Here is a 12668-nt window from a genome sequence, read left to right on the forward strand (position 1 = left end):
ATCCATTTGCTAACATGCCACAGGAAACTAAAAAGAAAATCCCGTTACTTCTTCATCAGTAGCCGTTTAGCATCCCAGGTTGAGAGGAAGTAACCTCTGCTAACCTCTGCTAAGAACACTACTGAAACGAGTAGTTGAAAATAGGACCTGAAAAAAATTCAGGCCCGTACAAGTCCTTTTTACAACTACTCGTTTCAGTAGTGTTCTTAGTGACGCGGTGAAGTCTCACAATGTACTGGCTCACAATTCCTAATACCCACATTCCTACAAACTCCTCTTTCATCTTGAAGAAAAAATTTTAAACGAAAGTTTAAGTTTTTTTTAATTGGACTTGAGGGTTGAAATTATCGCTAGTTCTTCTCATACAGGGCTCCCTCCCCTTCTCCCCAGTCAAAAATTTCTCATGAAAGCCTAATTAAAGCCTGGATAGCGCGTGGGTGATCATTATCATGTCGTAAAGAAGTTACTTGCATGGGGATGGGGTTATTTATTGATGAAAAAAGTTAGTAAGATTGTTGTTCGTCTGAAGGTAGAATTATAACATGTTTTACTTCTCCATAACATTGCGGGACACGAGTGAAAAAGAGAACAAATGCGGTATTAGAAACACTTTTGGAAAACGAAATTTAAGATACATTTTTTGATGAGATACTCTTGTTAGATGACAAAACTGATAAAGATCCAAATCCAACTAAGAATGAAACATTTTATTCTGAACTCGTAACTCTACATTGCACCCAAAGTGTATCTTTGATTGTAACTTATTACACTGTCCAAGGGATTGGATTTGAATTGTCTACGTGGGCGGTTTTATCGTTGAATTGCGGCTATTTTCTCCGTCATAACGCTTCCCTCGATGCCTGTAAGAAGTATTGAACCTTTCCTCAAATCCTTATAGACCTTCCGCACTAGAACCCATCAATAGATACTGTATAACAAGATCCAAGTGACATTATAATGAACTCGTGGATATAACGTGCAGAATATAATTGGTTATTTCGGCGGGTCAAGTCTAAGTTTACCAAAACAACCTTGACATTTGATTTCCACTCTCCCAACAAAGTGTCAAGAGGGAATGTTCTGTTGTTCAAATTGTGATGAAAGGGCTATTGCGCAGTATATTATCGGTACAAAATTAGCTGTCATCCCCACAAGAGCTCTCCTTAATTGATTTGCTAAAACTAACATTGGGTTCGCATCCTATATAAGATATATGTATGCTCTCCCCAGACTTCCTAGGCCGCGTTAACGCGTTGCTTTTTCCTATGCTTTGCATATCCACGGCTTAAACCGGTGAAGGTAGGACTATAACAAAAAAGAATCTCAACTCAGATTATCTGAACTCGTCAAACTATTTCCTTAGGCTTCAGAGTGACTGTTTCGAAGCTCCGCGTAAGTATGTGGTTCCGTGTTCAGTAACTGATAATGGGAATGAGGACTCGGAAACTGCAATTCTTCAATTTCCTCATAGACACGGGTACTCATTGGATCTTCATATGCTGGATTGTTGTGTCTCCTGGTCTCAGAAGTTCTTCGCCGAGGTCTTCTGAGGGAGAAACGATAAAATAGATGAGAAAGAGAGAAATGAATCTTTAACTAGCTCGCATGTATCAAACCTTGCTATGTGATGCTATGTCATTCAAGCGAACGCGTCTTGGAACTCCGAAAAAAGACAAAATCTTAACTTTGTTAATGCCTTACTCGGTCAAAATAAGAATATTTGTTTTATGCTTTGTGCGTGGGCTGTTGTGTAGTGGAGGTAACCTTTAGACGCCGATATCACAAAGGATCTAAGGAGAGGATATATCAAAGTTGGGAATTGCGGTGGTTTAGTAAATAGTACGCAGGAACAACTGTTCGAGAGGTCCAAATTTAAGCCACGGTAAAGTCACAGTGATGCAATCTTGAGGACAATATGTTACTTCTTTTGTCGTCAAAGTGATGCTCTCCACCATTAAATATTAAGGGAAACTGGCAAACTATCAGAGAAACTTGATGAATCGGCAAGGGAATGGGGAAGGGCGAAGAAAGGAATGGTTTTCAGCGATGAATTAACTTGGCATCCAGTACGATTAGTTAAATGCCTCCTGTTGTTATTTTACTGATATTGAGACGAGCTCCAACAATTTTGGCTTGAACGCTGTCAACACGTTACCCCACCATCACCCTTGCTCTGTTCACGCCAGTTCACCCTTCCTAAGCCTTTTCACCTCTTTTTCTTCCATTGCAATTCAACTCTATCGGTTTCTATTCCACTTTTGAAAAACTACGACGGCAGTAAAAATAACAGTAAGAAATTCTTATGGCGACGATAATGACAACTGTGACGATAAGTTTTTCGCTCCCAAACTGGGAAACTGAATCTTCGCGGACGGAACAACAACAACTGGGGGAAATAACTCTGTAGAGACGACTCGGCAGCGAGAACGGAAACTCGTCACGATTTCCTGGTACACGGAGATCTGCTTCAAGCGAGCTTATACGGACGTCAAGGATAAGACAACCTTTGGTTCCACAGTACTTTTATTCTAGGTCAGGCCAACAAGCGACATGACCTCTAGCATACTCTAGTTTGTAATCATCAAAGCTGTAAAAGATACTTGCTTAAGAAGCAACTGGTGTGAAGTGCTATTGTTACACAAATCGAGAGACCTTTAGAGACCTTCACAGTTTCCCTGCCATCTAGATGCTAACGCGCTAAACGCTTATGTCCCGGATGGACAAGGAACATAAGAAGTCTGCGCCTCTTTATCCTGGTAATGATCCACTGCGCATGCCTGGCAATCTGAGGTATTGTGGAAGTATCCAACAGGACAGCTCACTATAAATAGCAAAAAGGGACGATGATGTTTAAAAAGGTTTGACCTATCATCAAACTGTTTGAGTCGGCAATTTCGGAGCTGTTTATAGCATCTGACTGCATAGTAAGGCAAGTGCATTGCCTTTTCGATACTTATATTACAATCATTCTTCACCCTCATTCGAGGAAACTCATTTTCAGGAGAAATGTTTTGTACGTTGATTCATCTAAAAGAATGACTTTTTGGTGCTTGGTTATGACATGTTTCCTTCCTTGAGTTAATTACATCTTTCTTATTACTTACGATAGGGTCTAAACTTAGCCAAGTACTCCGTAAACATCTAGGGGCTTAAAAGCTATGGGAAGATTTTAGTTCTCCTTAAGTTAGAGTTAGCGCTTTCAATACGTTACTCACATAATTTTTCAAATGCCTTCTGCGAAGAAATTCTGCGCCTTTGAAAGATTGTTGATCTAGAGTAGGCAGCCAATCGTATAACACCTATTTTCTTAAATAAACCAATAATAAAGCGGAAGTGAAATTGCTTTTATGGCCACTTTGGAAAACTCGGGCATTTTAGAAAATTTCATAGTTATAGGGAAGTACTTAGCAAACGTGAAATAAAAAATTATCTGGCTATTCTTTTATTTGCATTATGCATCTCACTGCTCCTGTTTGTCTGAAGCGATCAAATTATTTTTTAGAATACTTGCTTATGGAAAAGTGCCAGCGTAACCAACTATCTTGGACAAAATAAGAATCTTTTAAGCAAAGTAAGTTAACCATTCACTTTGTGTTTTGAGATTCTTAAGGATTTTTTTGATAACAAACTCTGCTTACCACATTTGGAGCCTTTTAGAACCTGTCCACTATCACATAAAAGGCGCACGAAGCGGACTTGAGGTGGTTTTCAAGCATCGAAAACTAAGGAAATCCCACTGATATTAAGATTCACATCTGTTTTGTTAAACTTTAATAATAGGTTACTGGAAATTTCTTCAGTTGTCTAATTAAGATCAGCTGCAGTCGTGTTCTCGGGCAGTGCAACTTTCAAATCAAAACTAATGGAAAGTGAAATTCTTGATGAGAGTTGATTACTTCTTAAGTCTCTTTGTCGAAGTGTTCCTGTCTGGTCTCCACATAGGAATCTCTCGACTCAGACTCCAGATGCAGACTATGGGGCCTCCACACCTCCAATTCTTTCTGCAAATGTTCCATATGTAATTATCGCCAGAAATCAAGGACATTTCGAGCCCGCTAACAATTATCAGCGGTATATCGTATTACACTCCGGAACAATAGAATATCAAGAGAATTCAATATGGCGGCGATCACGGCTCGACTGGTAAAGAAAAGTGTTTCGTACCATGACTTATACAATTTGAGCACCGCAGATCTTATATTCGATGAAAAGAAAAAGAAAAGAAGACCTGCAAGTAAATCTTTGGGATTTTTCGAGGCAGAGCGATGACATGATGTCAGAATTTTGATTTGCTTGAATTTAATTTTCGCGCTAAGACCACTGAATTTGCATTCAATGTCTGGCATATTTTTCTTCCCAAAACTCTCAAGATCTGATTTTAAATTCTCCCCTTTAGCTGCTAGTACTTATTTCCTTATAAATTAGTTTTGAGAACTTGATACTAGATCAAGGTAGCAGCTTCTACCTGACAAGTTTGAATATTCTCACTACCTGTTTGCTGAATAATGTATGGATATTATATTTTTATTCCGAAAAGGACCGAGAACTAATTTATTTCCCTGCAAGAACACAAACAAATATGGCCGACGATTCGAAGATCAGCGTCGCTCGTGTTTAACTATTTCAGTCATAGTTTTCAACATGGCGTCTCGTCACTTACTCAACATGGAAAATAAGGGATATTCTGGCGCGTTGGGAACTTTTTTGATGGGAGGAAATGGCAATTTTACAGGATGTTTGGACGCTTCGAACTCTGTAGCAGTCAATTTGATCGAGAGCAGTTGACTTTATTGATGCACTTTCCTGTAATAGGCGAGTGTTTGGGATGGAGAACGACGGATTTTGAAGAACTGTATGGCGACCTAGGTCAATGATCAATGACAAAAGAACTGGCTCGGGAAGTAAGTGGTTTTTATTTATCGAGTCCCTGTGAGGTTTGATGAATAGCAGAATCAGTACTGAATATGTCTCGATCGAGAGCAGACGGGACCATGAGCTCCTGATTGTTATATTTTAGAAATTTTACAAATTTCCACACAGTTTCTTATATTATTTGGACGCCATTATGGACGAAATGCGCAAGCGCTGCCGCCATAGGTGTGATATTGTAAGGAGAAATTTGATGTTTGTCACTGTTAAATTCAGTATTTGTATTCTCCATACAGCTCTTTATACATTTCCTAAGGTGCTGACAAGGAGAATTTGTTTACCAATCGAAAGCTTCTTTTGTTGATGATCATTTCCTTTACACTCATGACCTTAACTTGTGATTTAGGTGTGATATTGTAAGGAGAAATTTGATGTTGGTCACTCTTAGGATATAAAGAGTTAATTTTCCACTTAAGTTTTTTTCTCCCAGTAAACTGGTGAAATAAAACCAAAATGATCAAGAAAACAACCCAACAAGAAACAGATCTTAGAGAAACTTCCTCAGGAAAGATTCAGTTTTTCTTGAAGATATTATTTTCTCTAAAATTTAATATACTTTCAGGGAGACACTGTTGATTCTCATGTTTACATTGTATATTAGCCCATCTCAAGAATTACAATTTTTGATGATTTTCAGATTTTTTCAACTTGTTGTCGGCCACCCAGCCTTTTCAAAAGATAAAGATTTGCAGAAGGTTTTGAAAGAGGAAAATGTGAGTTTTTCAAATAATAAGATACTCTTACAGATATTTGGCTATGATCCCTGTGAGTGTGGGTGATTTTTTTCACCAAATTTGTAAACTGACATACTATGGCAAAACAACACTTGATTTAAACTCCATAGGTATATTTTTCATAAAATCAACAATAATTATAACTATTTTCATCTTAAGGGGTCATAAATGTTTTAAAGATAAAATCAGTTGACACAAAATCCACTGAGCCACCTCTAAGGAATTATGTAGAAATGGAGTGAAAATTGAACTACAATTCACTGCAACAATAAGCTCTTCCACCAGTCAATGTTGTAGAATGGTGTAAAACAATTAAAGAAACATTGTACATGAGAAGAAGAGTTGAAAATAAGGAATATAATTGGTATGCTATTCCAGAATATTGCCATTTCAATGGTAATGTCAGTGTTGACAATTTTCTTGCTGATTGTATGTATATGCCTGGGGGATTTCTTTTCTGACAAAATGTCTGTTGCAACTTGGTAAAACTAAGTTTGATAATCATTATTAAACTCCTTGCTCTGAGAAATTAATCTCTTTTCAACTCAGTGATCAGTGGCTTAATGGCATCTCTCATGTTCATACACTTATAGTGTAAGGTATAAACACTTTTTTTTAATTACATAGCTTGCAGTGAGAAGCAAAGTGAAAAAGGGTCTTAGGACAAGTCTATATCATGAGCTGTGGATGATCTCAGGCATCATAGTCACAAGGTACAAAATGTTCCAGGATTTTTTTATGCTTTTTTGTTTTGTTTTGATTTTTTTATCTAAGAAGTCTTTGTTGAGTAAAATTGGGATATCACTGGATTATTGTTTAATTACATACAGTGTATGTCTCATTCAGGGCTGTAAAATATGAATAATTGTAGTTTGAATTATGGTATACAGAGAGACTGTTTTAACTCTTCACACCCTAACATCAGTATGTATATTCTCCATACTGTTCTCTAAACATTTTCTAGGATGCTGACATGTTTAACAATCAAGATCTTCTGTAGTCAGTGATCAGCTCCTTTATTCTCCTGACCTCAATGTTTGATTCAGGGGGGATACAGTAAGGAGAAAATAGATGTCAGTCACTCTTAGGGGTTAAACTGCTGAATACTTGGTCCTTCTTTATCAGTGTTAACCCTTTAACTCCCAAGATCTGATTGTAAATTCTCCCCTCTAGCTGCTAGTACGTATTTCCTTATAAGTTAGTTATGAGAACTTGATACTAGATCAAGATAGAAGCTTCTACCTGACAAGTTTGAATATTCTCATTTCCTGTTTGCTGAATAATGTATGGATATTATAGGGAGAAGTTTCATGTTAATCACTTGTGAGAGTTAAAGGGTTAAACCCTTTACAGGCCTCTCACCAGCTCATGTTGCTCCAGGCCTCATTCTCTCCTGAAGGTGAAGAGGCACTTCAGCCAAAGTGCAATTAACCCTTAAACTCCCAAGATCTGATTTTCAATTCTTCCCTCTAGCTGCTACACTTGTTCTTGTAGATTAGCTACGAGAATTTTGTGTTCAATCAGCGTAACATCTTGTACCTGATGAGTTTGAGTATTCTCATTACCTGTTTGCTGAATAATGTATGAATACTATTGGGAGAAGTTACATGTTTATCAGTTCTGGGTGTTAAAGGGTTATAGAGGCCCTGCTCACAGATGACCTAACTTTTTTTTAATTTAACCATTACAAGAATGACTTGGTCTTCCTAGAAATATAAATAACCGGAAGTTATTCCTTTTGGTTAGGATCTTGATGAAGCATCTCAGGAGAAAAGAGATTTTGTGGAAAAGTACACATCACTTACCAAGGAGACATATGGGGTCAGTAGTAGTAATATTTTTCCAGGGGTGCATTATGATTTAGTAATTCCCTTTACTGTCTGCCATACAATTCGTATGATGTTAGTTTAGAGAATTTGGTTTTGGGTCAACTAATAATTGGAGCATCACTTGCCTGCTTGGTGTTGAATTGATTAGGTGAGGAGAAATAATGTTTTGGTCAGTTTAAGGGTTGATGATGTAAATGCTTCCCTCTCACCACTTCAGTCTTGGCTAGGATTCTGCACCCTGAGCTACTTGTGGGTGAAGGATAGATTGAATTTACATTTACTGTACATGCATCTTGTTGGTTTGCTTTAGGGGTCTTTTATGAGGGAAAAAAGACCTGGAATTCCAAAATGCCAACTCTGCTGGAAACTGTGGTTGAAAAGCCAGAATGTCTAATTGTCAATAATAACATAAACAATTAAGTTATGATTCTGTAAATTGGTTTTGTGCCAAACAGCACCTATGATGAGAACGAGGTTTTAGAGGAAAGTTAGATTTGGTTTTAGCTTCTAAGTAAGAGTTGACAATTTTGAGATTATTTCCTTCAATAAATAAATGTTTTTCTACTTGTGTTTTTTTGTAGAACTTCACCAAAAGGGTACACAGTCAGCGACGTATGTAGCAATGTTTTATTTGCTGGAATGTGTAATCTGCATTAAGGTTGTTTAGGCTGAAATAATGAATTGCAACTTCAAATCTCATGAAAATCTCAGAAAGTGTGGCCAAAACATTGATATCTAAAAAACATCCATGTGAAAACAACATAAGGATGGCAAAGACATACGTGAATTATTATTCAATGATACAGTGTTGTAATGTATCAGGATGTTACAAAATATATGATTGATTTTGATAATAAATGATACTGTGTGATTATGACAATCTCACCATGATGGCATATTGATACATATGTAAGTTTGGTAACTTTGAATTTCTTTGTGAATTTCAGATTTTGCATTAGCAGTGGATAATTTTAGTTCTGGCATCATGACAGCATCAACTGGTGATGATAATAGTACCAAGGAATTGAAAGGGTTTGTTGTTCTTTGTCTGAAATTGCTAAATGATATGATTTTGTAATAATTACTTAATATTTATTTCATATCTTTCCATTATTAACCTGTGGTGGCAAACTTACAATGCAAGCAATGATGTTTGGCTGATTTTTTTCCCATGTGAATAACCACTGTTTTACCACATCTTACATGCTAGCTCTACTCACTGTAACCATCATGAGAACTGGCAATAAGATGCAATCAAGACCTATCAAGACCTTAGCATGATAGTTATGTCTTCCTCTCTTGTTGAAGTGATCAGCATCTAAATTCTCCTCACCATATCACTGCTGCATAGTACATTAAGGTCTTGAGAATAAAGGAAATGATAGAAAAAAACAAAGAAACTCTTGATTGTTGAACAACTTCTCCTTGTCAGTATAATAGAATATGTACCAAGAACAGTTAATTGAGAATATACATTCTGATGTCAGGGTGTAACGAAAAGCTAATTTTAAAAGCTTTTTTTACTTTTACAGGAGTTTGGTGACTTTTTCAAGTGCACTAAATGGTGTCAAGGTATTATAGCATTTTTAGACAGGAACTAGTGTTGCTAGCAGTATTTTCAATTCCAAGAGTTTAATTTGTTTTGTCTTTCTTGTGTGTGTGTGTCTTCTCCTTTCTTCAGGAATCACTGGATGTTATGTCCACTAATGATGACAACACATCAGGTTTTACTTTAGAACTTTATTCCAGATACATGGATGCTGTCAATTAAGGTATGTGAAATATGTATTGGAAAACTTGGGTTTTATTTAACTCTCTAAAGGATATTGGCTTTCCTTTTGTGGGCAGGGTTAGGGAAGGGGAAAGGAGGTGACTATTTTCTTTTGGGGTGGGGTGGGATGAGAGCATTATCACAGCCTGAGAAAAGCTCAGGATCACTGCGCATCTAAAAAAGAAAGAAGAGAAAAACCAAAATTAACCAAACAACAACAAAAATTAGCCAGACTATTGATCAATCTATTTCTCATATCCCAAATGATTTGTGGGTTGTGTCTTGAATGAGAAGACTGGGTTCTACCCACTCTATCTCTATTGCATTCAATTTTTTCAATTCATTGGTGAGTATTAGAGCATTTACATGAATGTAGCACAAGAGAGAGGTCATCTGTAGAGAAAGCACCCTTTGGAGTAATTAACATTTCATTTTCATACTGCTAAGCAAAAGAGATGGAAAACTTGCAAACAAAGACTGGAATGGTGGAATGGAAACATGAACTGACTTGGGGAGTTTTTTTTAAATTTACAATGCTTCATGGTATAATTGAATTTGGAACTATCATCATCAAGTACAGATGAGCTGGAATGTGGGACTTCTGGATTACAATTCCAGTGCCCTAACTTTGAAAACCCCTTTTTTTAATTGGTTATTTCTTCTTGCTGTCTCAAGATGATTATTTTAACTGTTTACTGCACTTGTTTTGTCCATCTCTTACCCTGCAGGAGATGCTTTTCCGTCGTACATGTAAACTAGTTGAGTATGAGAATGCAACAAAAGCACTGGAAAAAGCCAAACCCAAGAACCAAGAAATGGTAAGGTTCTGACAAACATGTGCTTTGCACCTCTCTCTGATTTTTTTACATGTGGTGGTTTTTGTTTTTGTTTTTTTTTCACATGATTCACATGAGGCTGCACTTAGAAATAGACTCAGAGTTCAAGTTGAGCTTCTGAATAATTATGGTGAACCCCAGAATTGAAGAATCCTAACTTGTTTTACACATTTTTTTATTTTCAGCTTCAAAAAGCCAAAGACGATGCAGAGGAAGCATACAATTCAATTTCAGAAGCTGCAAAGAAAGAGGTGAATAAAATGATATAAAAAAGGCTTTTTGTTTTACTTAGACTTTCAGCTTACTGTTTTGCTGGAAAATTCTGCATGCCACCCTTACCTGGTTGCATTTCTCGGCTTGTTTTACAGGCAGACCACCCTGTTGTTGGTTTACATGTAAGACACATGTCAAACAATAACATGAATATTTGTGCCATTTTCATGTTAAAACCTGAATATCAAAAAATTAGTTTATGCCACACAAGTGAATAGTGTTTTTCGTGCACACTAACTGGCTAACTCAAAAGTGATGAGCAAGTACCATTAACCTCTGAGAAGCCAAAGTTACAAAATCGCTCATCAACAATTTGATTTTTGACCATTTTCCGTGGTTTACAATGAATCCTTTGTGCCAGCGTAATAAACAGTGGAGAAATGTCAGATGATATAGATAATTGTTAGGGGCACATAAAAAGAAATTGTCATTTCGCTCTAACTACAGTAGACAATGTGCTTACTCGATTGATTTTAATTTTTGTTTTTTTTTAAATTTAAATATAGGTGATCCGTTACAATAGGCAAAGGGTGTTGAGCCTGCAAGCCAGTCTTATCCAGTACGCTGAATCGCGGTTAAAGAATGGAAGAGATACCTACGCCATTTTGGCCAAACTATTGAATGACATGAAAAAATCTTCTTAATCAATGAGTGCAGAGAAAATAGACGGTACTGTAGATTTGGGTGGCCAAAATTTATTGCTAACCTTCTTTATGATTTAATTTGACACAGACAACACAAAAATAATTTTTAAAATGATGTAAGGTCGTTTCAGGCATTGGCTCACTCCAGGCGTTCAGTTAGTAAAAGGGAGTGAAGACTGAAGTGGAAAAGTGAAACAGGAAGAGAGGTTGGGTCAGGTGGGATTCATTAAGTGACTCAACCCAAGCCTCCCTCGCTTTTTCACTTCTCTGCTATTATAGCTCTGTTTACTATCATACTTTGTTTTACCAACTGAATGTCTGGAACAGGCTATTTAGGCAATAATCACAACCATCATACTTTCTTCAAATGTGATTGGTGCATGAGCTGCTTTAATTTTTTACTTCTCATTCTGTACAGCTGTAATTGGACAGTTGGCTGTAATCAGACACCTGTAATTGGACAGTTGGCTGTAATCAGACACCTGTAATTGGACAGTTGAAGCAACGAATCATACAAGTCCACTCAGCCAAATCCACCAATCACGGAGTCAATCACAATAACCATAGCAACAACCACTTATCCAAAAAAAATTAAGAATTTCCAAAATGGAGACATATTTTTTACTTTAGACATTGTCTCTAACAGAGATATTTGACCTAAATGTATTTGCTGTTTTCGGAAATTGTAGCAATTAATATTAATTGGTAACAGGACTTCTTGTCGTCCAATTCTTTCTGTAATCATATTGATTATCATCAGATTGACAAATTGGTCTCTTCTTTTTTGTCTAATTAGTTTGTTAATCATGTGTATGATAACAACAGATGGAATTAGACTCCACTCAGTCCTATTACCATTGTAAATTGGCTGGAAATGGTGGCAAAAATCCAGCAATGACTTGAAATTTAATTAGCAAATATTTGATGACAGAAAGTAATTTTTCGATTTTGTGAAGGCTACCAGCCTTGAATCAAGGCCCCAAAACATTCAATAAATTTCTTCACGTCTTTTTATAAAATAATATTTTTATTAAATCTGAATGAATGGGTTTCAAATATGTAAAGTTTTCTACAGACATGTAACAGACATGGATAAAAAAATTTCCTTTTCAATCCTCTGAAAAGTACCAACCAAAAAACTGATTTCCTTTGTATTAAAAAACCTTTTGTAATTTGTATTAGGTATAGCGATGGTAGGTTTTTGGTTAAATAGCTTTACCTGTAAAGGCAGAACTTGACGTTTTCAGTTGACTTAAATGCGAATATACTTATTATTCTGATGAAAACTGTTTTCCTAGTGTAATAATTTGTTTGACTTAGAATGGGCCATGTATGATGCTAATTGTCGTTTTAACTCTACCAAAGCTCTTGCGGTTTGAAATTGGTGACTCCCCCACCAGTCGTGTGGGGCGGAGTATTTTGGTTTTGTAACAATAAAATTTACTTGTTCCCTCCATGAAGCTCCGTGGTATTCTCTTAATCCCCCTAATGTGCAGTCAATCTTCTGTAGTCCTCTTTTTAACTCTGTCAGAGACGACTTTCGACGACCTTCCGTTCCCCCATGCGATCCCACCCTCTCCCCTAAGAAAACAAATTTCCTACAGCCCACCCAGGCTATAAGAATGACTCTTCCTTTAATATCCCTGGTTGTC

General features: G+C 36.7%; 1 protein-coding gene across 3 annotated transcripts; it reads left to right on the forward strand.

Moving 5' to 3' along the window:
* The first annotated feature begins 4031 nt into the window (after window positions 1–4031).
* On the forward strand, window positions 4032–12470 carry LOC136284407 (sorting nexin-6-like). 3 transcript variants are annotated; one of them, XM_066174738.1, is made up of 11 exons: window positions 4033–4901; window positions 5567–5642; window positions 6291–6376; window positions 7410–7484; window positions 8074–8104; window positions 8440–8524; window positions 9025–9064; window positions 9174–9264; window positions 9992–10081; window positions 10285–10350; window positions 10879–12470. In XM_066174738.1, exons 8-11 carry the CDS (start codon window positions 9250–9252, stop codon window positions 11014–11016), a joined length of 309 nt encoding a protein of 102 aa, XP_066030835.1. In that variant the 5' UTR covers window positions 4033–4901; window positions 5567–5642; window positions 6291–6376; window positions 7410–7484; window positions 8074–8104; window positions 8440–8524; window positions 9025–9064; window positions 9174–9249; the 3' UTR covers window positions 11017–12470. The 3 variants fall into 3 exon arrangements, with proteins under 3 accessions (XP_066030833.1, XP_066030835.1, XP_066030834.1); XM_066174737.1 differs by having other exon boundaries at window positions 4123–4143; window positions 4538–4901; window positions 9025–9264; XM_066174736.1 differs by having other exon boundaries at window positions 4032–4901; window positions 9025–9264.
* Window positions 12471–12668: the final 198 nt, after the last annotated feature.

The sequence above is a fragment of the Pocillopora verrucosa genome, chromosome 11 (assembly GCF_036669915.1).
Source record: "Pocillopora verrucosa isolate sample1 chromosome 11, ASM3666991v2, whole genome shotgun sequence".
Taxonomy (NCBI): domain Eukaryota; kingdom Metazoa; phylum Cnidaria; class Anthozoa; order Scleractinia; family Pocilloporidae; genus Pocillopora; species Pocillopora verrucosa.